Genomic DNA, 27995 nt, shown 5'->3' on the forward strand with positions numbered 1-27995 from the left:
GCCACAGGAAATCCATGAGCAACCAAACACTCGCATGCATTCATACTTTCCGAGTCTTCCATTAAGGGGGGACCCTGGTCTTTGAAAAAAAATTATTAATGAAGTCACAGTTATGAAATTTCCAGGCCACATGTAGTTTTGTGCGCTGATTCTGGATATGTCATTTAATTTCGTGTAAAACAATTCCTTGAGCACTTGTGCAATTTTTATGGAAGTATTTTGGGAAAAGTTTTGCAGAAAATTTGCTGCAGGAAACTCGCAGAAATGCATGCCATTGGGTTCTGTTGACACCAAGGAATACAATAAGGGTGAAATTGTCTTCCTGCCTATCATAAAACTTGAGTAATAGAGTTTTGAAGTTGTCGCTTCAGAAATGAGAAGGAAAGTGTGTATTCCTGTTTCTGAAGTGGCAGCTTCAGTACCCTATTACTCAAGTTCTATAAGAGCCAGGATGATAATTTCACCCTTATTGTATTCCTTGGTGTCAAGAGAACCCAATGGCATACATTTCAGCGAGTTTCCTGCAGCAAATTTTCTTCAAAACTCTCCGCAAAATACTTGCATAAAAAGTGCATAAGTGCTCAAGGAATTGTTTTACATGAAATTAAGTGACATATCTAGAATCAGCGCACAAAAATACATGTGCCCTGAAAATTTCATAACTATGACTAAATTAATAAAATTTTCTTTTCAAGACCAGTGTCCCCCCTTAAGCTGAAAAGAAACTCGGGAAGGGTCAGGGAAAGAGCACTATGCATGTGAAATATCAAGCGTGCCTGAATTTCTTTTATCGCTTTCATTTCAAACAGGGAGGGCAGCAGGGAAGGGAAATGACGGTGGCAGGACCACCCGCCCCCCCGCCGGGCGGACGGCGCAGTACAAAATGAATTTCGTCGACATTGCTACGCTTCAGTGCGGAGGAGCAGCCATTGAAGTTGCCGGAGCAGCCAAAGTTGCGCCCCGAGGACACGCCGAGGGAACGTCTCGTCCGCCATTTCCCAAACGACAGCCTGCTTGCCACTGTCCCAAATTTTCGCCCTTCCACCAGGTCCAGTGTAGGCCTGCCTGCTATCGTGGCACTTTTCGAACAATGTTCCTCTTCAAAAAAAAAAAACAAGAATGATTTCTCTTTGCGTCTCGGTCCAGTTGCCTGCACACCCTTCACAGTCTCAAAGTGGTTTCAAAGGTGCAGTTTTCCCTTTTTCTCTCTTTTTTTTCTCTTTCTTCACTCCAACCCTGGCTTTTATCTTTTGTTGCAGCAGATACTTGTCGAGAAACAGGATGTGCGGACAAGCAGCGCTCCCTGTACCTATAAAGGTGAAAAAAAAGAGTGGAGCGCCTAAGTTCTAATCCGCAGCTACACTTTTCAAAGGCTACAGGGTTGGCAAAGGACATCCCTGTAAAGCAGCAAAAGCAAAGCAAAACTACAGCAATGCAGGGATGGCACTAGACCAGCTACGAGATCAAAAAATAACTGCGTCGAGCATGATTGCTATGATTCAATGGCCCCAGCAGTCCCATCCAGTGAAACACAAAAGAGATAACACAGAGGAGAAGCAATAGGAGACCTCGTGGCATGATGAAAAAATGGAGGAGGTTACAGTAAAACAGTAGGAGTTGCAAAAAAAAAAAATGGTCGTACCCTTGGTACGAACATTGGTACCCTTGAAAATGAAAAAATTCTGTATGCAGATGCAAACGCAATGCAACCAGGCAGATTGGTCCGAGGCTGACAGGATATTTATTTAAAACCACATGCCCCTGCTCACGACTGGCGACTGCGGCATCAGCAATGTACGGGCAGCGCTTAGTGGGCACTCAAGGGCACGGTCACGGTGTGCATTCGCATAGACCGCAGCAGAACGGGAGAGTGTTCGGAACATATGAAATTCTGCCCATTATACATAAAGCACTGTGGCAAAGAAATGTCATGACTTCACATCGTGCCTAAATTCGTATTACCATTGCCGCATCAACTGCACTGTACTGACATGTGGCCAAGCATAAATATAAAACCTCAATTCTAATTCCACCAAGACACAAAAGCAATAGCGAGAAACGTCTGAGCAAGCACCATCCTTGAATTCTCATTTTTTGACATCGCAACTCATACCCTGCAGCAATATGATACCACTGCCTCGCACCATTGTTTCCAGGGCTGATAAAACAGCTAAGAGATTGTCCCTTATCAAGCACATTTTTTTGCAGACTGAGCGGCAACAACCTCCGTATAAAGCCACTTAAAAAAAAAAGCAAAAAAAAACACGATTGAAAAGTGAGGCGGTGCAGTCTGCCACTTTATACATTAGCTAGGAACGGACTAAAAGAACAAAGTAACAAATGCAGGGACATAGTGAATTACAGTGGAACCCAAATTTTTCATCCCCCGTTCATGCGATGACCTGCATTCTACGATGAATTGGCACGGGCCAAGTGAATCTCGCATATTAAAAGCCTCGACTGTATGACCGAAAAACGTGCACGCCCCGCTTCGTACTACGGCCAGCCGGAACCGTCTGGAATGAGAGACGCTGGCAGAGCACTTTACAGGCGTGACGTCAACCAAGTTGGTTCCAGATCAAAATCAGGACAGAGATGTGCGCGGAATGATGCAATCGAGAGCACGACGACATTATGACAGTTCTGCTGATGGCTCGGGACCAAACCGGACTCTGCGCACACAGCCCGTGGCCATCAATGCGAGGTGGCTCGCCTGGCCCATTTTCGACATGCTTCGCTGACGAAGGCGCCAGGGAAATCAACTGTACGTTCATATCAGCATGAAGTTACTGCAGAGGCTGTAACAAGATTAGAGATTCCTATGATAATCGGCGGCTAGTTCGAAAGCACTTTATGCTGCGGCTTTAGTGTGGAGCACATTAGCCCTAGCAACATCAAGCGAGCCAAGAGCAAGTGGTGCGCTGTAACCTGGTAAGCCGCAAGTGCTGGGGTGGTATTCTGCCGGTGTCGCCTTTTGCGACATGTCGCATATGGGCGGGGCCTAAAAAAGTGCTTACAGATGCTCAAAGAAACGGAAAAAGCCGCCGGCACTTTCGTCTGCGGTGCATTCATTCACTCCGAGAAGCGACAATTTACCACTGCTGATCCACTAGCAGCAGTAGTTTCGTATCTTTTATAGCAAGAATATTTGCCATCACATGACGTCTAATGTTCAAAAAAACATTTGCAAATTTAATATAAACTCGCTTTACTTCATTTAAGTCTATAAAACACCGCGAAAAAGCTCCAAATCTATTTTTCTTTCGTTCCGGACGGTTGTGCTAGGTTTCGGCTGCGTTTCGGGCAGTTGCAGACGGTAGCAGTGTCGCTGGAGGTCCCATTAGGCTTGCGCGCTCCAGAATCGAGAGCGTATCTAAAAAACTAGGCTGAATTGCAGCTTAAACTTTATCGTTGAAGCAAGATAAGTCATAGCGAAAAGTAACAACACCAGTAGTTGCCGGTAAACATGCCGACCGGAATCGCAAAGACTGCTGAATTGGCTGAAGCGGGCGGCTCTCGCTTGAAAGGACGTCGCTATGTTTTCACGCCAAGGGTGCAAAAGCCGCAACTGCCGATTGCGTTCGTACGCTAACGGTAGCCCGTCGCCCGCGCGAATCGCTTCAGCGCGTTCCGTTGTTCGACTAAGCGTAGTAAATTGGGGCGACGTCACGATGACGTAGCAGGAAGGCGGGTCCATGTCGTCACGCCGCCGTCACCGCGACTCGAGCCAATCAGCGAAGAGCGAATGCGACATGTCGCAAAAGGCGACACCGGGAGAATACCACCCCTGGTAAGCACCAAGATGCTGGCCAATGAGGCACCCTAGTGGGCCACACATCACTGCAGAAAACGTGTCGCCGGTGCATTCGCGTCGCAGGCAAATGTAGAGTTTTTGTTTTTTTTTATGATGCAAATTCCTAGTGCAGACTACACGGTCACTACTGCGCATTTGCGCTTTTCGTTACCTCTTCACAGGTGACTGATACAAACTACAAACCGACAGATGTAGCTGCCTGCAGGTATGGCCATTAAATGCATTTTCATGCAATCAAAAAGAAAAAAAAAACAGTGGTTTCAAGACGACTTAGTGACTTTCTTCAATGGTCACAACAGAACTCAGGAATAGAATAAGAGAAGTTACACTGGCCATAGGAAGATATATTTCACCGCACGATCATCTGCTAGTACACATGGTGAAACCTCCACAGCGAGCATATTCAATGCCAAAATGGCGGTACACACATGTGAGGACACAATTTGAAGACTTCTTTTTGCAGGGGTGCAACCTTTCAGTGACACAAACAGAACGCAATGCTTCACACACGTTTCTGCCCATGCTGACTGAAGTTTGCAGAACTTATAAAAATTACTTTGCAAGCCAATGGGCTGGCTGACCAAGAAAAGAAATAGTGGTTAACAGACATGGTTTAGAATGCATGAGAACAATTTACAGCATAACTGACAAAAACACAAAACAGTGGCAGCACTGCAAGCTCAGATAATTCCTCTGCCATTGATAGAAAAAAAGAAATGATAAAGCTACAAGGAGCACCACAATGACACAAAGTCTCAATAAGTTCAACAAAAGCTTACAACATTTGCCAGTGCCCTCTCAATAATGATGCATTCTTATGGTTCTTTGCCCAAAGAGCACCATAGCACAAGGCACTTACCGTATAAACGCGTGCAAGGGCCGCACTTTTTTTCCAGATTCGGGGGGCAAATTTTCGGGGTGCGGCCCATACACGCGATGTACGAAAAAAAATTTTTTTTTAAGCCATAACACACCAATCAGGAAATGAGCGGCATTTATTCTACATTCAGTCGTCACTCACAGAGCATTTCGACTCTGAGCTGGTTCTGTGCTCTGGTGCACGCTCATCCCAAAGAAGCCGTGCAGCATGTCCACTGTCAATGCGTAGCCATTGTTCCACATTTCCATCACATAGCAGAGAAGCTCTTCTTCCAGTTCGGGAAACTCGCACGGCTCGCCTCGGAAAGCGCGCTTTTTGCAGCTCATGTTTCTCAATGCACCCTTTTGATTGTACGATCATACGATCATCGGACGCACTTCTCGGCCAAGTCGAATTCCCTGTCCGCCGCACGCTTGCCGCGTTCGAGAGCTAACTCCCAGCCGTGCAGCTGATAAGGTGCTTGCCCATCGTGCTTAAACTGCATTACTCGGCGGCAGCACGCGAAAGCCACGACAACTACGGTGGACGCGCTAACATGCCATAAAGGGCTGGACATCGGCTGATGCATGTGAATAGCGGGAAGTCGAGGGGAGAACAAAATTGACGATGATGATGGCTGCGGCTTTGGGCGCCATCTATGGACGGTTTTTGGAAGCTCTTGTGTGCGTGCTTGGCCTCCGCGATCGAGAGCACCGTTGTTCGCAGCCTGAGCCGATCGCGGAGGCCACGGCGTTCATGGAAAGTTCGGGTGCGGCCCTTACACGGATTTATTTTTTTTTTTAAACATTTCCTTCGGGAAAACAGGGTGCGGCCCATACATGGGTGCGGCCCTTACACGCGTTTATACGGTATTTTTCGAGTACACAAGGTAGGGCCACAGACCCATTTTCCAAGCATTTCATCCAGGAGAACGAGAACCCAAGCATCAGGCCAGGGGAAAGCCTGTATCCATTGTGTCACTGGTGAGCACCTTGTAGCACTGGGGATCGAACCCCGCACCTCCCACATATATGTGCCCTTTCAACATTGTTTCGTTTAAGGAAAATAACTATCTTTCCAGGGGGTGAGCTTCAGCTATGATGCAGAGCACCTCAAAGAACGCAAAGTTGTGGTGTAGAATTTCGTGTAAGGGTCACATGTGTGTATGGGCTGCATCCCGTTTTACTTGATAATCGTGAAAAAAATAAGGTCACACCTTTTTTTTTTGTTTATTCTTGTAAGGGCTGCTCTCTCAACATTCACACCCGAATAAAAAAAAGAGAAGTGCGGCCCTTACATGGGTTTATCCGGTGTGTGCTGTTAACACCACGCTGTACTAAGCACTCGAGTATTTTCTCAGGACATGGCTCGTCTAGAAAGTATTGCGTCCTTTCAGACACACACCGATTCAGACCTCAAGAGCATAGCTTTAAGTAACACCAAGAATGAAGACTTACCAGAAGTTAAACTACACAAAAATTTATTCTAGGCCTCCTCTTGACTTTTCCTAACGCAACGTGCCACTTTTCGCTTGAATTCAGAGTGGCTTTCCCTCCACTCTTTCTGTAAAAAAGAAGCACCACTGTAAGCAACCATTTCACAGCAGTGAGTTTCTTTATAGAAAGCACCCAAAAATACATTAACACCACCACATAATGTCCCCATGTCACTTCTTGAAAGCCATCCACCTCAGTCTTATCTTTCAAATCTACATGCACTGCCATGAAAAGATAGGCAACACAATGCCTTCCTGTTAAGGCGTGCATCGTCCTACCCAACAATGGAGGAGACAATATAAGAAACACTATTTCAGTGCCTGCAAGATGCGAGACTCTTGCAAAGTCATTAAAAGTTATGAGACTCAAGATGCAGGTAACACGATGTTGAAATTTGCAAGTTGCTGTCTACTCTTCACCATGTGCAGTGTGCTTAGTTACTTGTGCCACGCTACTCTGCACCCAAGAATGACATCATGATGATGAACGTAGTGTTTTGTGCAAGAGTAACAGTATATCCCTGAAAAGTATACAACAGCTATATCCTACCGGTACTCACCTATGGGGCAGAAATGTGGAGGCTAACAAAGAGGGTTCAGCTTAAGTTAAGAACAACGCAGCGAGCTATGGAAAGGAAAATGATAGGTGTAACGTTAAGAGATCGGAAGAGGGTGGAGTGTGTGAGGGAACAAACGCGGGTTTAATGACATCTTAGTTGAAATCAAGAGGAAGAAATGGGCTTGGGCAGGACATGTTATGCGAAGGCAAGATAACCACTGGTCCTTAAGGGTAACGGAGTGGATTCCAAGAGAAAGCAAACGTAGCAGGGGACGGCGGAAAGTTAGGTGGGCGGATGAGATTAAGAAGTTTGCGGGGATACAGTGGCCGCAACTGGCAATGGACAGGGTTAATTGGAGACACATGGGAGAGGCCTTTGCCCTGCAGTGGGTGTAGTCAGGCTGCTAATGATGATGATGATGATGATGAACAGTATATCCCCGTATCAGCGATGAATGGGACATGCAACAAGCACCATGCCCAAAACAATGCACTTGGCTATTCTTCCTAGCCTTCACCCTAACCTGCAAACCTAGCGACAAGTTTCTTTGATGTGCACTAATGCACTTGGGCAATGCTCATCTCCTCAGGATGCACTCCATTTTGTTGCACAGCACCAAATTTCCACATACGGTGTTCAATCTTGATTTGGTCGAATTACTCCACAACATCAAAAATATTGGTGCAGCACGATTTGGGCCTGCAGCTACAATTTCAGCACTAGGCGCATGCACACCGAGGTATCCAAGACTAATTGTGGCAGTGCAATCACACCTGCAAAACCAATAACAATTAAGCATATGTAAAAAAAAAAACACACCACAAACATGAAGACTGTATAACTGACCCATAGTACTCCAGAATGTGCTTCCGTATGCAAGAAAATTTCGTACTCTTCTCAGTAGTAGGGGTGAAATAAATCATCCTCTTTCATTTTAGTGCAAACCAATGTGTGTCTTATTATGGAAACTGTTAACAAAGTACTAAATAGTTACTTTTAGATCAGCCCGCATGAACCATAATGGGGTTAAATTTACTGCGAGTGGGAGTCTGCAGCAGTCTACGTACAGGGTCTGTTCTGAAAGTAGTAGGACTGGTTTTTTCCTGGGTGAATGGGCGGACGAGAGGTGGTCTGCGCGTGCAGGATCGTTGAAGGGGGATATTGGGAATGCTGGGGAAAATCGGCAGTCGGCTCTCGGCTGTTGAAGAGAGGAGGTCGCTCGTACTGTGAACCCCTGTCGAAACGTCTCGTCACGCAGAATCGTCAAGCGTTTACTGGATCAGCGATACGCGACCATATTTTGAGTAAATCTCGGTAAAACGGGCAAAGAGACTCACAATGTGATTAAGAAGGCCTACGGTGACGCTTCCATGGGTAGATCAGGTGGTTTTTGAGTGGCACCAGCTTTTACGAGAAGGTAAGGAAAGAGTGGAGGAAGACGACCGCTTCAGACGCCCTTCGACCAGCAAGACCAACGAAAATGTGTACCGAGGGAAACATTTACTTAACAGTGAGCGTAGAATGAGTATCAGAATGATTGCTGATGACTTGAGCATTCCTCAAACCCAAGTTTTTGAGATCGTGACAGAAAACTTATCCGTGAGGAAAGCGTGCGCGAAGTTGGTGTCGGGAGTGTTGTCAGAGGAGGAAAAGGCCAACCGGTAGGATCTTCTTCACCATCTGAATGAGGACCCCAATTTTTTGCCCAGCACAAGGCAGCAACGCTGCCTCAGCCCCCCTAAAGCCTCGACTTGGCCCCGCCAGACTTTTTTCTATTCCCGAAAATAACATTGACGCTCAAGGGGAAACATCACGGAACGGTAGAGGTGGTTCAACAGGCCGTGACGACGGAGTTAAACAGCATTCCGGTCCAGGCGTTCCTGGAGGCATACGAAAACTGTAAAACTCATTGGCAGCAGCGTGTAGGTGCGGAAGGGTGCTACCTTGAAAAATTGTTATCGTTTGTACTATTCTCTTGAATAAATTTTGTTTAAAAAAATGAGTCCTACTACTTTCAGAACAGACCATGTATGTAACAGATAGAGTGACAGCCATATTGAAGGGCTCCTAGATCTTTTAGCCTGTCCCTCAGCAAAAAATGACAGTGATAGCTGTAAACCCTCAACCCCCTCACCTACACCACAACTCCACATGTGACACTGCCGGTAGCTCTCACTACCTAGCCAACAAGTCCCTTATGTCTAAACCTAGGGCACATGGGCCTTATGTGGGCAGCACTTATTGAACAGCACTAAACATGGGAGTTTTCGGGTGCGACACAGTGCTACATAGTACGACATCAACACCGTTTATCCCGGTTCTGCATGCAGCCATTACCGCAATACCAGACACAAACAACTAGCATCCTTACAGTGTGCACTGCACCGCACAAGCACTCACCGCTGCGTCCACATTGGCAGGAGACTCATCATTGGGGTCGGCCAACATGGAGATGACAGAGATGAGAATGGTTTCCACAGTGTGCACAGGAAGCCAGCGTTCGCTTGCCTTCTCGTACCCATATTTGTCATCCCCCGGCTCATGCAGGATCGAGATGCAAACATCGCCATTCTTCTCAACTGCACCGCAACAACAACAGTGAGACATGGGTGAGACAAAGCACTGCGACAGTGGTGAAAAACAGCAACAGAGAGCTTTGGGTGTTCTTCAGACTGGGTATACTTTGTGCTTTAAAGGGGCATTAAGAACAACTACAACTTTTTGTTCTCAGTAAAATCTGATAACTGGGCTCTTTGTGGTTCTTTCACCATTTATTTGGCCGCTGGAGACATTTACTGCTGACAAATTTGGAGTCTGAAGTTTCCGTATTTTTTTCCCTCTGCTCTGAATCAAATTCCATGTCACTGGTGATGACGTCAAGAGCATTAAGAGGTATTCACACAGGGGACCCCCGTGCAAAGGGATGTACAGGGTCTTCCAACAGCACTCCTTTCCCTGCACCACATTCAAACAGGCAGCCGGGAGGCAAGGGGGCATCATTATCACTATATGAACCAACATTTAAAACAGCAGACGCCAACACAGTCACCCCATAGAACAAGGGCTAATCCCGCCTGTATGTTTTACACCACCACAATTACCGGTGTCACAGCCATTGAGGGGGTGTGACACCGGCATGCAAGAACGAAGTTAGCACTCAATCACACAGATTATGTGTCAAGTTCAGGAGCAACAGCTCAAAACTCACCACTTCTCGAGACAGACCTTGCTTGACTTATACCGAAAAGAAAAACGACTAACTCTGTTTTATTGTGCAATAAATGGTTTAGTCTTGGTTAAGAAAGAACAATACATTAAGAAGCAAAGACACGCGTCACTCGTAATAAACATAATAAACACGTCCAGGTAGAAACATTTTTTAAAGACTGTTATAAATACTCTTTTTTTCCTGCCACATCGTCCGATTGGAACAGCCTTCCTAACCACGTTGTGAATGCCCAATCCCGAGAGCAATTTGCTACCCTCATGTGCAAATATTTAACGCAGGAGTGCACATAATTTGTACATTACATTGACTGTATTTTGTGAACTGTGTTTGACTGTACTGGCTGTTTTATCGTACTGGCCTGCGTTTATAAATTTTGATGTACCCACTCCTATCTTAGTCCAGCAGGACTGATAGTATGTACGTACAAATAAATAAATAAATAAAAGAGAGACTCTGCAAGTGCCACTACTCACTGTTTGGGTGCCATATTTCTGTAATAAATTTCATCTTCGGCGGACGTAGCGGATACTCCTTTGGGAAGTACAAATGTGCCTTGAAGAACCCACCCTCACTAGAAAGAAGAAAAAAAGAGCAAAATCGAAAGGAAAATGTTAGCCACATAGTTTACGGTGACTTCTCAAACATAAATAAGCATAAGAGCAAAAATAAGGGCTCTTCGCAACGAAAAGGAAAAACAAAGTGGGCACAGCCCTGCAAGCCACAAAGCTCCCTTCATGGCATTGCCAATGAGCGGACAGAAAAGCAAAATATTCCAAAAGAGACTTCTTTGGAAAACTTGTGCCTAAAAACGAGCAAATTACATTTAACGCCAGCGTTGAGCACTTCAGAGTCAATACACCATGACTCTTGCCCACACTAACTCTCGTTACTGCGCCACAGGCGATCAGTCATATGACCAAAGTTTTGAACCCGACGCCAAAAATTTAAGTCAGTACTCCTGGACAAACTACGCCATATATTTTACTTCTATAACACCATTTCTTTGGTTTCAGTTTTCTTTTGCCATTTCCTAACGCGATGAGGCGACGTGAAAAACTAAACTGATGGGACGCAATCCACCAGTCAAGGATCATCACATCCATTTCGCCGTGCGCTCCTCAAAGGTGGAAAGGCAACACTGAGCACTTTTGTTGGTTCTTATGCTGTATTTTTTTTAGATCAGCAGTGGCGAGTTAGAAGACCATGTGGAATGGTTGCATTTCAGTTCCGACTGCGAGACTGTCTCAGAGGCCCACGACATCAGCACATGATCGCACGCGTTTCGGTTTAATGTTTACAGTGTATTTCATCTCGTGTGCCTGATTTGTAAATGATGAGAGTGGTTTTATTTGGTGTTTTACGCTCTTCGCAACAAAATATTTTACCGAATGCGCCAGCAGGTTTCGATTATGATGTCAAGGAAGGCCACGTCCCCTTTTCACCCGTAAAACGCATTCCCTACCCACTGAAAATAAATAAAACTAGAATAAAAAAAGAGGGAACTGCAAGCTCTACTATAAAAAAAAAAAAAGAAACAAGAGCAGAACTCGGAACAAATGTAACATGCAGCACAACCTTTATCTACCTCCACTTCATGCCCTCACGTGACAGTTGAAAATCACAAAAATGGAACATCTGGCTCAGTGCAGCAGCTCATTATTGTTTTGCTTGTATTCTTTTCTTGTGTTACCTACATAGTTATCCAATAAATTTTAGAAAAGTTTTGCACAAACACCACTCTGGCATTTTTTTTCGTTCAGAAGTATAACCAATAAGCTGCAGATTGATACATTACTACGCACACGCAGTTCATTTACTACTTCTTGAAGAAATAATTTTCATTTTAGAACACTCAGAATCAGTCACTGTAATAAGGGAGTAATTACTCATTGGCGTCCACCCAAGCGCAGCCATACGGCTACAAAGGAAAGCTATACAGCTTTCCCAGAAACTTCGTAGTTAAAGAAAAATTCGTCCTGGTCCGGGGTTCGAACCCGGGACCACCGCTTCACCAGAGCAGTCGCTCTACCAATTGAGCTAACCGGGACGGCAAGCTTATGGTAGGGCGAGAGCGAATTGATCAATGACTCGAAGTAGGAACAGAGTTGGTCAAATGTTTAGCCGTTTGGCTGCGCTTTGGTGGACGTCAATGAGTAATTACTCCCTTATTACAAATCAACTCCACCTTGGGGGATTCCCCTAAACATTTGACCAAAATCAGTCACTTTTTCACGGTAGCAAAATAGTTAGCACAACAGCATTTTCCAGGTAACCAGCATACATTTTCACAAGCATTTCCATTCACAGTAGACAATCCTATGCATGACCTTGAACCTCAAAGGGACACAGAACAACTCAATGCGATTATTGTTCTCAGTAAAAAGATTTCCTGGACCTCTCTGGGCAACCAGTCTTGAATGAGTGGTGGAGTAGTGTGGCCTGTAAGATCCATGCCCAAAAATCTGCTTCGGTGCACGCATTTTACTTGAGAAATCAGCCGGCAGTGGCGACACTTGCAAGTTGTTTTTTAATCCCTTCTAGCTTATGAAAGCTTAGTCTTCGCTGAGAGTGGTCTCTGTGATTAGAATGCGGCACCCTATCAATACAAACCAACTTCTATTTGCTCTCAGTGTCCCTTTAAAGGACTATAGACACAAATTTTTTCTTGAGCGTTTCCTTCTTTCAAATGATGCACCATTCAACCACAGGCGCGCACAGAGCGGGGGGGGGGGTCAATGTCGGCACAGCCCCCCTCTCAGAGACGAGAGGAGAGGGACGCGAATTTTGTCCCATATAGTTCCTCAATACCCGGAAGACATCAACAGGTAACAGGTGCCACCACGAAGTGTCCATATTGATAAGGCACGACTGCATACTGCAGTGCAGTGTGTTGCCAAAGTGACATTTGACGAGTTAGAGGGCATTCACTGAAAGGGACATTGAACTTCCCACTCTGAATAGACTAAGTTGCATGCAGCAACACAAAACCATTAGAAAGAGCATCGTTCTAGTTATGCCAAGATAAAAAGCAGTGATGGAATGACCCGTTCTGCAGTACCCTCCTGAAGACCTTTTCAAAAAGAGATGAAAAGGGAGCTGCCACAGTGGACACTTGGCTGCACTCATAGAACAGGAAAGGAAAGAGTTGGGGATTGACTCCCTCACACTCTCTGCATAGTCCATAAAAACTACTCCTCCGAGGGTCATGAAAAGGCCTATAGAACTTTGATTCTCTCGATTTTGTGTTTTAAGACAAAAGTGTTAAAAACAATACTTTCAACAAAAACATAAGACTGAACGATGAACTGCCTCAACATATTAGAAAGATCCAATCTATACAGTATATCTGCTTATGCACCTCTAAGACCGGGCCGAAATGTGAAACATTTTCCAAGCAAAAGACTACTGAACAGCTTAAAACAGCATAAGGGAAGAGAATGGCCACTTAATGTTAAATTCTTCATGGCTTATCAACAAAGATGGCTTACAATAAAGAGCGGCATTAAACAAAAAACTGAAGTTGGCCTTTAGCTGTACATATCAGCAATGGCACTTTAAAAGGCTTGTGGTGTGCCTCATGACATTGTGTAGCTGCTTAAAATGAATTTGGTTGCCACATACCCACAGACTATAAACACAGATAGGGTGCCAAGCATTGTTTGCCATGCTACACAAACATGAAATTTCCAATATGGCAAGATAGTATCCACTTATCACACAATTCATGGCCCTGCCAGCTCTCAATGTTCTCCTAGCAGCTTTCATATCTGGACATTACAAGGGGAATAACAAACAGAGTTTACTGATAACATATCTCTGAAAGCAAACTGGCCACAGCTAAAACACCCCATAAACCACGCATCAAGACCCCTTGGTATGCATTTTCACAAGTGTAAGCTAAATTCTTTTTTTATCCACCCAGGTCCCCGAAAAAATTCCATTTGTCGGCGACTATCATCATTAGTGACTACCATGTCACTAATGAGATGACTCTGCTGGTATGATGAATTCGTCAGTAAGACTACCTCTGGGAAATGCATCAAATCAAAAGAAGGCACATGGTATGTGAAAAAAAAAAACCAACCCTGTCACAATACGCAGCCTCCGAGTATATGCAGAGAAATTTTTGTGCCAACTATCTTAAATACAGCTTTGCCAGCTGACCCACCAGAAAAAAAAAACATCAACCCAAGCACTAGTGGTGTGATTTAAGCTAGAACAAAAGTATTCATCAAGCATTTCAGCACAAAGCCCTCATCAAGTGGTAATGTTCTTGCTGCAATGAGCTTACTACTATAGGGGCAGCCTCGTGAAGACACTCAAGGTTCTTAGTCTTGTATGGTATGTGAGGCAGGACTTGAAGACTGGATTAATTTCATAAACCTGGATGTTAACATGCGCTGACATAACACAGCCCGAGGGCATTTTTTAATTTCATCACCACTGAAATGCAGCCAGCACAGCTACAATTTGATTCTACGATCATGAGGTCATCAGTCAAATGTCTTTGCCTCTAAAGCCACCGCAGCTGGTCAAGGTCCCGTGTCTACTACAAGAGACTACAACCATAAAAACCCTCAAAAAGCCACTTTTGAGACAGCTAGGCCACTGCTAAAACACTCGGCAACAAAGCAAGCATTCTTTGCTGTGCTTTTAGGTACTCACTAGGGGTAACACACAACACAAATATATGCAGACATGTTCAAGCTTAGCGAGAAAAATGCCAAACCAATGACAATATTTGTCCAATATTTACAGGAATTCTCCAAGGTGTATTGCTTTACCGCCCTGGTACAAATTTTAGCAAAAAAAATGGGCTTTGTTATTGCTCAATGTTGTTCCTAGGTTCTCGGAGATTAAAATTACCATCACGGAATCGGGAACATGCCTCCAGTGTGAGCCAAACCCATCACCTCCATATGTAACTTGCACTGTAGCTGCACAACATGGGACATGTGGAGATCATCGGTTCAGCCCTTGTTGATGGTATGTTGCCTGTTACTATGTCAAAAAATATACATATACTTTGGCATGCTCTCCTTTGTTAACTGTCGGCACCTTTCATATACACCATAACAAGCTCCGTATATATGTGCCCTTCAGCTCTCATGTGAGCAGTCAAACAGATTATATACGTGATCACCTACCCAAGAGATAATGCCCGAATTTGTAGTAACTCCAGCACTAGTACCGAACCTACATGCACAGGACAGGGTACAGCAAAAATGAACTTACTAGAGTGTGTCAGGTGGCCCAATGATAAGCACCTCCCATTTGTAGATGTCATTGTCATCTATTAGCCCAGCAGAGAAGCCTTCCACAGGATTTTTTTTCAGCTCTGAGGACAACAGAATTAGGAAAATCAGAGAAACTGCAGTCGCTGGTGCTCAGGGGTGCACAAAGCATTCAAAACACAACCGAGACATGTATTTGTATAAGCAAAGCGTTCGCTACTTCCGTTTCCAGGAACCTAACGTCTCGCTACCTTTCAGCGCCTCACGTGAACGGCGTTAACGAACACGGAAAAACACGCAAACAACGAGAATATTTTTGCACAAGTAACAGCCAGAAACGGCGTACCACAACTGACGTACAGTACTCTGACGAAAAACGTGATTCATACGACACCGGTGCCAGGGACCAGATTAATTTCAAGCGTTTCATTCTGACCACGACGTGGTTTTAACAACCTCTGATAACAACGAAACGCAAAATCAATAGGAGGATCACCTGACTACGCCTGCCTTGCGCCCTCAGCGACCGACCATCAGCTTTCGTCACAAGAATGATCACCGGGTGTGCTGGTGAAGTCGCAACGGGCAATACGTCACGAGTCACCGCGAACAAATAAAAGCGCATCTGCTCAACTACGACACTCGCGAGTCGCCGGTAGCGAGCAGGTAATACTAGAGCCGGTCACAGCCGCAGAAGAAAAGAAAGGGTCAAGGCAGTTGAAACGTCAGGCCTCCGCGGCGGAAGACCATTAGGCGCGCGTGTGAGCGTGCGATTTCAAAAGCGTTTCACAGATCGCAAGAGCGGCCGCTATTGCGCAACGAAGAAAGCGTGCTAACGTCGACGTCCGACAGATTCAAAGGTGCGCTGAAAACGCCACCCGGTTCAAACCAAAAGCCAAAGCTACGCGGACCGCGCAAGCAAAACGCACCGAATGGGCCGGTACCGAAGCTACGGTTAGCCCGCGGCGCAAAAATAATTAACAAAAGCGTAGGGGGAAACGGCGAGGTGTGGAGGGGGCGATTTTCTCTTCTTTCAAGTAATAGATGCGTCGCAGGCGAGTTAAGCGGGAAACGTCGTGCTGTTTAATGACCCCGAAAACTCGCAGCCGAGGACAGGTGACGGGAAGACACGCTGCGTAAGGCAAATCCGGCGGACGCAGCGCATAGCCTTGGGAGGCGAGGACAAAAGAAAGCAGTTAAAACCTAGGCGGCACGGTCCGGACCGGGATGGCTCGAACGAGAAGTAAGCGCTGCAGCGAGGCTTGTGGCACATGAAAAGATCGCGAAAGTTGTGAACGTTACCGTTTAGCTGTTTTCGTAGCAGCAGGGCCGACTGGTGCTCTGCCATTCAGACGATATCAATCGCACCTCTTCACGCGAACAATAACTGACGGCAACTATGGCTGTCCTCGCCCTTACTGAGCATGCGCTCAAACCATATGGTCTCCACTTTCCGGTTCCGCCGCGCTCATGTTTACTGCACTCGCGCTTACTCGAAAAGCTACGAGACTCGGCTGATATGATTACCTGCAAAACTGCTAATCGCTACATATTCACGTGAACTTTACTCGCATAAAATGCTCTCGTGGCTGCTAGCTAACGATTCGCCTGCTGTAGCACAGTGACCGTTGCAGAGTACGTAGCGCTTTTAACCGCGCTAGACAAGAGCCCATGTCGGCTTGTGATGCGCGAATCGTACTTACACCGTGATCGTACGGCTACTGTGAACTAGAAATCTATCCCGAAATTCCGGAACTGCGATGCTTGGGTTGGAGTTGCTCTTTGATCCTCACAATGAGGTTCTAGTTTTGCTTCCTTGCATCCTCTAGAGTTACGGAAATCCAGGGTTTGCTAGTGGCGTGTTGCCTGTTACTATGTCAAAAAAATATATACATCTTAGCCATGCTTTCCTTTGTTAACTGTCGGCATATTTCATATACCCATATAACTCCATCATAACTCATATACATCATAACTAGCTCCTCATATATGTGCACTTCAGTTCTCATGTGAGCAGTAAACGATTATATGCGTGACCACCTACTATGTGACAGAGTGAGTGCTTGGGTCATGCGTGCAGTGCACTGTTTTATCATCTGCACTATAGATCAGTAATACAGAAAACGTCTATTCAAATCAAAAATATGCATGAAACTTTATTCAACTTAAAAATATGTAGGCCTCTTTCGCTGCTTATAAGCAGAAACCTGTTCAGCCAGCAAAAGTTTTTCCGCTGTAGCCAACATCACTTGCTGGCATGTCGAAGTAATTGATGTACATCCTGTAAAGAAAACATGAGCAGCAACATCAAATATTCAAAACTTCCTTGAAAAACAATGTTCTATAGTCACACACTTGCCAGCAGTCTACGACAGTAGACTAATGTGCAAAGGCAGTGAATGTAACGAAGGAAGACCTCCGCTTCATGGCACAACGTTATTGCGAAAAATGCTTTTATTACAACTTTCAATGCCCTGGAGAACTGCACGACTGAAGTTTACAGTAACTTTTTAGTTATGTCCAAAATTGCAATGTTTAGTACAGTGGTGCTATGCGACCTTAAGGTAGTTTTGTTGTTGGTGCTTGGCAGGAACGCATGTGCTAGTCATGCTTTGATCTTTCTTCTGATTTAACCTCTTTTCACACATGAAAAGTTACCAATTTGAAATATTAATAGGGATGACAGCATTGTGAAACATTTCAAACCTGAAAAACAGATGCTACACTACGACTTGTAGGGACAGTGCATTACAATCTGTCATTGTCACGATTCATCCTAATTCAAGTACATCATGGAAGCCAAGTTACTGAATCTAAGGAGGTCACGGGACATGTTTTCTTTTAATAATTTGTGGTCTTCATCAATGGGAGATTACTACGGTAATTATTTTTTTAAAGATAACTGATAAAGTAGAAGAAAAAACAACCACATGCAACCAGTGGGATCTGAACCCAGAGCCTCTGAATCTCGCTTACGGAATTCATGTGTTAAGCAAGCAGTATTGTTTATTCCCTGCTGAAAAATTACTGTCCGTTTTATGTGTGAGGGTGCAAAAACAAAAAGCACCTATTGCCCTTTTGCACACAAATTACACCCAAAAACTAATTTTTTTTTTCTTTCATCACATTCTGGCTAGTACTAAGCATAGTTTCCAGGTAACAACAGCAACAAGCTCCCACAAATACTTTTTTATTCGGGATGTTTTCCATTAGGCATTAAAAAAGTTCACGATAAAGCGATGATCATAAGTCCACTTGCGATAGTCGCCTGCAACATCCCGTCGCAGGCCTACCTTCTTTAGGAAGCGTCGTCTCACGGAAGCTGTAGCCGGGCAAGTCCACAGCAAGTGTTTTTCGTAATATAAAATTGTAAAACATTACGGAAATTTAGCAACAACAAATCTGACATGTGACAGTGCGTATAGTTACTTGTACGAGTCACCTGTCCCTCTACGTTCTGTAGTTTTTCGGTTTTTCAGAATGTTGGTAACAGCCCATCCCTTGCAAGTCACACAACACATGAACATAACGCTTCATTATATATCTATGTGCATGTGCTTTTTTATTTTTTACTACTGACCACTGTCTTTATTAATGAATAACTCATGACAAAAGCTTGCAGTGGGTCCATACACGCAAGCATACAATTTAGACAACTTGTGGAAACTGGTATCAAAGAAATTGATGCAGTCAACATGACAACTAAGTGATACAAATAAAATTAGCGAAGCAAGGCAAGTATGCAAAAACGAACTAGTGCTCAGCACAAACCTGTTTCCCTTGATGCCCAGGGTCTTTTCAATGTGTTCAAAAAGAACAGCTGAATGCTTTTTGTTTTCCTTCGCAGTCAGACAGCCGATGCTGTACAGGTTCGCAATAGCGCATGGGTCATCAGTGCCACCGAATGACAACAGCTGATCGGGGTTGATGTGCACCACAACATACTATAAAGAAAATAAAAGATAAATGAGCAAACGACAGAAGAAAAACAAGCTGCTTTATCAACAATTATGTAGTCGTTGGTTTTCGACCTCAAAACTTTCATTAAGCACCGTCCTCGAAGGCAGGGAAAGAAGCGAAAAGTTCGCAGGTAAGAAAGAATGCCTGCTCTGTACGGAAATCGCAGTCAAGCACTTAAAACAGCGCGACATTTTAGGAAAAGCAAAAGACCCAGAGACGATTTGCCAGAGCTCAAGTGCCTAGCAACCCGCGAAAAGCAGCACTACAAGATCGCGCCTCGTGATAACAGGTAGATCAGTGCCTCCTCTAAATGGATCCACTCAGCAGAGCAAATAGCCCCACACCACAGCACATTTACGAGCAACCAAACGTTCAGTCACATATTTTGAGCTATTACTCCACGGAAACCCAAGATAGTTAAACCCAGATAAACTTAAGAGGCAAGCATTTTTTGCAGGCGCTACATTTGCATTGGGGCCTTTATAAAAACTTTTTTCAATACAAACGCCGTTATTTTGAACGCGGATATGTAGCACAGGCTCCATTGACGATTTCCGCAAAAGCACAAATGAAAGAAAGCACATGACCCTATAAGCACTACAATATAAGCTTATAGCACTACGTAATGGAATTCCAGAGAAAGCGGTTGAAGTCGGCATAGACACCGGCGTTCGGTGCCACCCATTACCGAAAGCGGCTTTCCCAAAGAGTCAGCCACGACGTTCGCCGTAGTCTTCAGGAAGTCGTTCGGAATCTTGCTTGCCGGGATGTTCGTGTTAATCGTAAGGGTTGGCATTGTGAATTTCGCGACGTAAAGGGCAACTTCTCACAGAGCTTCACGAACGTAACCGACGCTGGCGGGCTAGCGACAAAGTACTGAGTGAGGGGGAGGGAGCAGTGAAATGGAGAGAGCGTAAATACCTCTCTCTCCTCTCTTTGTACGCAGCGCCAGAATGGTCAGTTTTCGGAATTAACTCTCAGTAAATCAGTTGCTAATAAAACTAAGCTGCAGTTGATTTACGGTAAAGAGAAGAACAAAACTAGTAGCTGTCCTCGAGCACAAGTAAAAAGTATTTTTACATTTCTCTCTTCCGAATGCTCTCAAGCACCAGCGACATCGAGAAATCAAGTTGGCGACTGTTGATTGTTTTGCGGAGGGCGTAATCAGAGGAAGGTGATCCTCGTTGCGATTGGCCAACCGAGAACAGACGTCACTGCTCTACTCTACGTCACTCTGTGGGGACTTTTGGGGAACACTGCGCTTCAACCGACAGGGAAAATCTCAACTCTTCGTGAAAATCCTTGCTCAATATCCCGAGGTATCCCAAGGTGCATTTCTTGCTCGCTTGTTTATTTTTTTGCCTTGAGCCTGGAGACGGATGCGTGCGATGGCGTTGCTTCAGCGGTTTGCGACAAGGCGTTCTTCAATACTAGTAATTTAAAAACACCCATCAAGGATATTCATGGGGAAGGACGCAGTTGTTGCTGCGACGCGTCTTTTCTTTTTCTCTTTCCTCTGATCTCTTCTCTATCTGTACGCGGCAGCGGTGGTGGCTCGGCTCCAGCCAGTAGGCAGACCCATGCAATTTCCTTTTCATCCTTCTCCCAGTCACAACAATAACAACGTGTAGTAAGGCACGGCCGTTCTTGTGCGACTTACGTCCGAAGCATTTTGTCGCCCTTCGTGACCTGCGACGGCACCACAACTTCGAGGAAGAGGTGGAGAATCTAGTCTTCGACTCGAATAAAGGTAAGAAACGAAGTCTATACTACTGCGTGCACGCACGCAGTGATCAAAGCAATAAAGGGCCACGTCTGTGTAACGTCTTTCCTTGTTTCTTGTGTCCCGTCCCATAGCCTCCTTTAAAAGGAGGCTATGCCCGTCCTTTGCGCTGCTCCACCACGATGCAACAGCACCAACTAGCCCAGCAACTTGCTCTTCTAAAGGGCCAAAGCGGGATGCAGTCGCGCGCTTAGATTACCGATTGAAAAGTTGCAGTTTATTGACTTTTAGAGCGCGCGCATTTTAAGTTTGTAAACACAAAGCGCGTTCTTTTTTTTTTATTTACGGGCTTACACTCACCTGGGGAAACTTGCACGTGGTTTTGTGCACAAAAACTTAGCGATGTCATGCACGTTTTTTAAAGGAACCATGAAGATTTCAATGGGCTTAGTCTAGTGCAGCAGATCTGCAGAGGTAGCCTTTGCGGGCATTCGAGTGAAATGTGAAACGTAACGTACTATAACCTTTGAAAGCCATGACTTGTCATAGTCATTTTGCACTTATTTGTAATGTAAGGTGTATAGTTTGTACAAAGTTTAGGTAGTCATAGTTTTGACTCCTAATCATTCTGAAGTGTAGCATGACTCAGCACTTTACTAGTAACATAAGGTGTGCAGAGTTTGTACAAAGTTGCGTAGTCATGCCTTGCACTCATGACTCGTCATTCTGCTACATAGCATGACTGTGCACTTTAATGCTTTGGCATTCTCTCTGGTAAGCAGTCTTATGTGTGTCTGCAGAATTTTTTTTTTGGTGTCCTAGCTCCTCCATAAGCAAAGTGACAAGCAGTGCACTCTCTCTCATATTTAAAGTGGCCACTGCAGGAAAAAAACTGGTCCTTGCAGCAGACTCGCTGCTACAGGCCTTGCTTATGCTTTGTTGCAGGCATCTGCAATGTCTCGACAGGACACACAACATTGCCGCGGCATGCACTGGCTTAGCAGCGCTGAAGCCATGGCAATCGCAACACGCTGAAGTGTGTAGGAAGAATGTCCAGTATTGTTCTGCCTATAGAAGTCAACAGCGCTGACCTGAATTTGTGGTCAAAGGACAGGGCCATGTAAAAGGTTGCTGTGCAGGAATGAGTTTTCGCAGGTTGTAGTAAAATTGAAATACTTCCATGTAACAGTCCGTGTAATAACAACCTGAACTTAATAATTTTCGCCAAAAATTGTTCCCCATGCGCTATAGCAGGAAAAAAACAGTAAGCGAATGACTGATAAATTTTTAACAATAAAAAAGCTGGGAAATGCAGTTTTGCACTGCAGGCAAACGGCTAAAAATTTGAAGCTATATCTGTGTTGTCATGCGCACTTGGCCGAGGCAGAGCGCCAGTAGTAGTGCGAGAGTACTGCATATGTGCCCACTCCATAGCACATGCATTTTTCATTAGTGTATGTAAAAAGTACAAACTTTAATTTGGCCTTGCTTTTCAAAAAATGAAAGTAGTGTGATACACAAAAAATTGACAGAGAAGTTGCAAAAGCAGAATTTCATGAACATTGCCTTGTCTTGTTACTTTACTGTTGGCTTTCTAAGGATGCCTTATGCCGTTATCCATGTGCTATGATTGTGTACACGTTTTTATCAAAATGGAGCCCACCTTTGTTCACGCCTCAATTTTTAAAAATTTCTTTTTAGTCATGAGTGGTCAGGGACTTAACATCATATGTTGGCATCGTGTCATAACTATGTTACAATGCTGCTGTGAGGCTGTGGTTGCTATGTCGCCGTTGCTATGCTCTTGGCACAAACCCACATACATCGCAGGATCTTGCTCGGGGTTTACCGTTCGGAATTGTGCTTTCAGACTAATAATTAACTAATACTATGTGGAGTGCTTAGTTATGTTTACAATCTTACCGTTTCAGGATTTTGCACCTGGAAAGACGGAGAAGAAAGCAAAACTTGCTGCCATTTTATAGCTTCTACAGGAAAGAAGGAATGTGCACCAAGGGTTTTTAAACGCTACCGGCACTTCCACCGTTTCGGCTCGTACGAAGAGCTTCCTATAGAACAGCGCCAAAGGCAGGAAAAGGAGCAAGGAAGCTGCAAAATCGGCAAACACTGCTTTGCTACTCTAGCATGAAGAAAGAGGGCAAGGTATATTTAGTGTTTCAAAAGAAACACTACGGACACTTCAATGAGGCCTGCCACCAAAGGCTGTCCCAGGATGATGCCAGAGTACTTGCAGGTTAGCCACTCCTCTTGTACAAAGCATTTGTGCATGCTGTGTTGACTGTACCGGAATGTGAAAACGTTTAGAAGCTACACTCCAGCAACCTTTCATAAATGGGAGACGAAAGTGCAATAGAAATGTATTTTAGGGGAAGATATTGCTCATTAACTCGAGTGATCATTTCAATGATTTTTATTCTCCTGTGATGCATCTGTGGCACAAAAGAGGTGGGACAACACGAAAATGCCTATTGTAAAGTGGGAGAAGGCATGTCCCACAAAACGAGGGGGCGGAAGAAGTTATAGTAGGGCACAGCTTAAGAACCCAGTGGCCAATGCCCCTCAAAGGAAGCCTGCCATCCAATGGCGTCGACCGATTCTCATGATGTCATGGTTAATCCTAGGGGGTAGCATTGCAGGAGGGTGGCAGGTGAAAGGGGATTAGTTATGGCTTTAATTGGATTAACTGATGAAAATCAGCTGACGCCATTGACTGGGGGGTCTTCTTTAAGGGGCATCTGCCACTTCGTTCTCGAGTTGTATCTGAATGTAGTGCAATTCACTTGAGCCTACTTGGTCGCATCGAAGGGTGAAAAACAATTGATCCACGGCACATTGCATGCACAGCACAGTCTGTACGAACTTCATGCCGTTTAGTTTAGAGATGCTTTGTGGAAGGGGTCCAGTCTTTCGAACTGAACATAATTAGGAATGCCATCTAGCACTGAACTACTCCAATGTCTGTTCTTTTGTTTTTCTGCTGGTTTCATTGACTATCCTAGGTCTGTCGCTCAATCGGCTGACGTTGAACTTCATCCGTAAGAAGTCGGCTTGAGCTCCATGAAACGTGTCTTGAATGACTGACAGTTGCACTCGATGCTAGCCTCTTTTTTTGGCTGCCTGTCAAAAGTGTAGGCATTTTGTTGCTGATGAAACCAACGCCACCAGTCTAATGGTTGTATAAGAGCCATGTTTTTTCTCATAAGAGAGATCATCTGCAGTGAACTTTCATTAATTAGAATTATTTGGCTGTTTTGGCACTTCATCAGTAACGCTCGCAGGAACGGCTGTGGTTTGAGTGTTCAGCTACTAAGCTGGAGTACCCGGGTTAGAACCCGGCTGCGGCAGCTGAGTTTCGATGGAGGCAAGAGGTGCCCACGTGCTGTGCAGTGTCAGTGCCCAAAGATCCCCAGGCGGTCGAAATTGTTATGGAGCCCTCCACTACAGCACCTCTTTCTCTCTTGCTTCTTTCACTCCTTCTTTCCTTCATGGCATGGTTGAGGCAGTTACTGCACCATTTCCTTTCCTCAAAAACCACTAATATAAAACACAAGCCTGCACAAGAGTTGAAATCGCAAAAAAAACGAACAAGCAGCATTTATATTTCAGTTTATGTATGACTGGCATGCCCTCCAATTGTCTCTGACTTAGCAGCAGTCATTCAGGTGTTGAAACTGAAACAGCATGAGAAAAATATTCACTTAAAAATTATTCACTTGGCATAAGTGAATTCTACATTGTGACTCGTGCACACTATTGTCTTGTGCACAAGTCCAAAGAAACGAAGATCGCGTTCAAAAATTTGGTGTCTCTACTCCTTTAAAGGTTGCTGTCAGGCGAATCGGTGCATTTTTTGAATGTGCAGAATGAAATGGGACAGGATGTGAAGCACATGTCCTTATTCTTTTCTTGTCCACATTTTCAGTGCTGTTATATTCTGCATTTATAACACGCTGTATATAACTTCCCTGTTTTGCATTGCAGTATGCAAGTTTAAACTCATAAAAATAAAGTCCATCTGGCTTTGAAACAACCATTTTGTCGTGTGCTTTGCAGTGCCACAAAAGTTAAATGAAAGTAAGATGAACTGTGTGTCACCTGTGAAAAGGAACAAAGTGGAAGATGAAGGAATCTGACCAGAAGTATTTGTCACTTTATTACATGGCTGTAGGCAGATGAACCAGAGATGTTAACAGTTTTTTTCTGTACAATTTTCAGGCCGGTTAGCAGAAGGAGTGCCAGAAAAAACCATTGTGCACAACATCCGAGCAGGTACAAGTGGATCAAGCCCACGGATGCAACTTGTGACCACTAAGGACCTCCGTAACATTGCAGATAAGTTTAGGATTGGCAAAACAGAGCAGAGAGATCCAGACGATTTTAAGAGTGTTGAATTATGGGTCGAAGAAATGAGGGCAGAAAATGAGTCGCCATTGTTGTATTACAGGAAGAAGGGTGACCCCAACAGTCAAGATGGTGACTTTGAGTTAGCATTAATGACGTTCCCACAACGAGAGCTCCTTTATGAATTGGGGGCAGCGAAACTGTGCATTGACTCCACCCATGGCATAAATAAGTACTGATTCCAACTGACAACCCTGCTCACAATTTCTCAAGATGCCTTTGGTATCCAGTGTGCCTACTTGATTTCAAAAAGGGTGAACACGGGCAATGTGTTGAGGTTTTTCGAGGCCATCAAAGAAAAAACACAATACCATGTCAGGCATTTATGTCTGATGATGCCCCTGTTTATGGCAGTGCATGGGAGCAGGTGATGGGTCCCTTGAGGAGTCGACTGCTTTGCAGCTGGCAGGTGCTACACAACTGGAGCACGCACCTGAATACAGTCACAAACAAGGACTGCAGGAGTACAACAAGGGACATGCTGCACACTCTGATGAAGTGGACAGATGAGAGTGAGTCTCAACAGTTGCTCCCTGCACTTCTTGGTATCCACTCCAAAGAGCATCGGCTTAATTGCCTTTGGCTTTGTCAGATATTTTGAGAAAACATACGCAAAGAGGGCATGTCAGTGGGCCTACTGCTATCGGCAGTACATTGGATTAACAACAAATAATCACTTGGAGTCAATGCACAAGGCACTAAAGTACTCTCACTTTGGTGGCAAGGTAAATGGGTGATTGGATACATTAATCAAAGTACTCGTCAGTTTCACATCCGAAAAACTTTACAACAGGTGTCAAAGGAGGAGCAGACCACCGCAAATCTGCCCTGTTTAGGAAGCATAAAGTGGGGATTGAGCTTTCTAAGTCCAGTACTGAGAGAGTTGGAGATGGCCAGTGGCGTGTAAAGTCACAAAGTTTGGTGAACTTCAAGCACACAGTGGAAAGAACTAGCAAATCGTGCAGTGGCTGCAAGCTTCATTGTGAGCAGTGCGAAGCTTGCCACAACATGTACACATGTACGTTGTAAGGTATCGGTAGCGTTCGCGGGGGTCATTGGAACGCGGCTGGGGGCACTCAAAGCGGAGCGTCTCCTTTCTTGGAACGCGGCCGCTCGCGAACGCGCCGGGAAGTACGGGTGTCCACCCGCCCCGCGGAACCGATTAGAGCACGTTCTGGCACGAATGTATATTTGTGTTTTTGTTTTATTTTGTGGTGGAGAGAGCGCTCTACTTTACGGCAGCTGGAAGGCTGGTCATGCCCTTGAAGAGCCAATCATGTTAATAGTGCAACATGATTGGAAGCCACCAAATGTGGGCCGGGCCTTTAAGTCTTTAAAACTGGGCCCCGGAGCCGGAAGCGGGGTTCTGCGCTAAGGAGAGATGCTATGCATCTTCGGCAACGCCGAGTAGGGGCCTCCCCTAGTATTAGCCAGTTCCGCCCTTTTTGTTGTTTGTCTTTTGCCGTTTAATTTGTCTCGAGTGTCTAAACTTCTGTACGCTGTAAATATCTGTACATAAACCTCAGTTATTGCCTTTTTTTATCCCTGCGTGTCAACTGATCACAAGAGCGTCTCTGACGTGGCACCGCTGGTGCGAAGAGCTTCAGTCTTCGAGTTAGATAAACCGTCTCTGGCGGGGGCACCCCTGGTGCAAGGAAGACAAAGAACCTGTGTGGAAATTTACTGGCGCAGTCGACAGGATCCTGCGGCCATCGGAAGACGGCGCAGGAAGAAGACTGAACGCAAGGAGAAAGGCGACAGTCAGGCAACAGCAGCGTTCGAGCAAGGACCTGCGGAGAGACGGCGGCAAGGACGCGAGGACCACGGCAGTAGTTCAGTGACGCGGGACTGCCTCCGGTCAAGGAAGTCAGAGCGTCGAGAACTCGACGGTCACCGGCGGGTCGCAGCAAGTGACAACGTGCACAGGACCAGCGGCGTGCGACAGCTCATCGCAGCGTCCGGTGCAAGTGGCGGTGGACTGCGACGCCAAGGAGCTGGCAACGCGGATCGGCGCATCGAAACTGTGAGTTTCCTTCGTCGCATTGTTAGCGTCCCTGTGCATGTGTTCGAGCCGGTAGGACAGTTGAGGAGTACAGACGGCGGTATGGAGGGCTATCCATGCCGGCCCTCACTCGATGTGAGGTACCAAGTGGAATTAGCGAAGGCGCGCTTAGCGTACTTTCAGGCTGAACTTGCGAAAGTGAATAGAGGAAAGGCACCGCTGTGCGAGGAGAAACCTCAGGATGTTAAGTGCGTCTTGGATGAATTAGAAGCAAAGCGCCAGCAGCTAGCGCTGGAGCTCGCTGAGCTCAAGGCGTCTAGGAAAGCTAGTGAACTAACCAGGGAGAACTGCTCCGAGTCCCGAGAGGTGAGGCAGCCTGTGCTGGAAGACAAAGGATTATGCTTGTCATGCACAGGTCAGGGAAAAAGCAGTGAGGACGCTGAAAGCAATCAGCCGGTATGCGGGAACGCATCTTTCTTAGGAAACGCCGCGAAAGGTTCAGGAAGTGAAAACAAGATTCCTGAAGGACGCGGAAATACCACAGCTTTTTCGCCACCGCGGGCGGCTAGCAAAGAACAGGAGCAGCCCAATTCTAGTGATCTAGGGCCAATCGTGACCAAGGTGTCCGATAACAAACAGGACAGCGGTGGAATTCCTGTAGGCTCTATGACTAAGATTGTGACCTCTGACGCGGAGC

The 27995-nt window shown here is 45.3% G+C and overlaps 2 protein-coding genes, 1 long non-coding RNA gene and 1 other non-coding gene across 5 annotated transcripts; 1 reads left to right on the top strand and 3 right to left on the bottom strand.

Annotated features, from left to right (window-relative positions):
* Positions 1-766: 766 nt before the first annotated feature.
* Ube2g1 (ubiquitin-conjugating enzyme E2G 1) lies at positions 767-16631 on the bottom strand. 2 transcript variants are annotated; one of them, XM_089573728.1, is made up of 6 exons: positions 16494-16631; positions 15193-15295; positions 10431-10528; positions 9129-9307; positions 6131-6236; positions 767-1309 (listed from the first exon to the last, which is right to left on the bottom strand). In XM_089573728.1, exons 1-5 carry the CDS (start codon positions 16537-16539, stop codon positions 6159-6161), a joined length of 504 nt encoding a protein of 167 aa, XP_089429854.1. In that variant the 5' UTR covers positions 16540-16631; the 3' UTR covers positions 767-1309; positions 6131-6158. The 2 variants fall into 2 exon arrangements, with proteins under 2 accessions (XP_089429854.1, XP_089429855.1); XM_089573729.1 differs by lacking the exon at positions 6131-6236.
* Positions 11931-12004, bottom strand: TRNAT-GGU (transfer RNA threonine (anticodon GGU)). Its single transcript has one exon. It is a non-coding gene; the product is annotated as a tRNA-Thr (tRNA).
* A 690-nt stretch (positions 16632-17321) lies between the features above and the next one.
* Positions 17322-20047, bottom strand: LOC149363788 (macrophage migration inhibitory factor homolog). The gene is made up of 3 exons (XM_089569989.1): positions 19840-20047; positions 18963-19135; positions 17322-17472 (listed from the first exon to the last, which is right to left on the bottom strand). Exons 1-3 carry the CDS (start codon positions 19945-19947, stop codon positions 17403-17405), a joined length of 351 nt encoding a protein of 116 aa, XP_089426115.1. The 5' UTR covers positions 19948-20047; the 3' UTR covers positions 17322-17402.
* A 481-nt stretch (positions 20048-20528) lies between these two features.
* Positions 20529-26306, top strand: LOC149363789 (uncharacterized). Its single transcript, XR_016289114.1, has 3 exons — positions 20529-20901; positions 22806-23128; positions 25111-26306. It is a non-coding gene; the product is annotated as an uncharacterized LOC149363789 (long non-coding RNA).
* Positions 26307-27995: the final 1689 nt, after the last annotated feature.

This window comes from Amblyomma mixtum, chromosome 2 (assembly GCF_055824585.1).
Source record: "Amblyomma mixtum isolate Tamu chromosome 2, ASM5582458v1, whole genome shotgun sequence".
Taxonomy (NCBI): Eukaryota; Metazoa; Arthropoda; class Arachnida; order Ixodida; family Ixodidae; genus Amblyomma; species Amblyomma mixtum.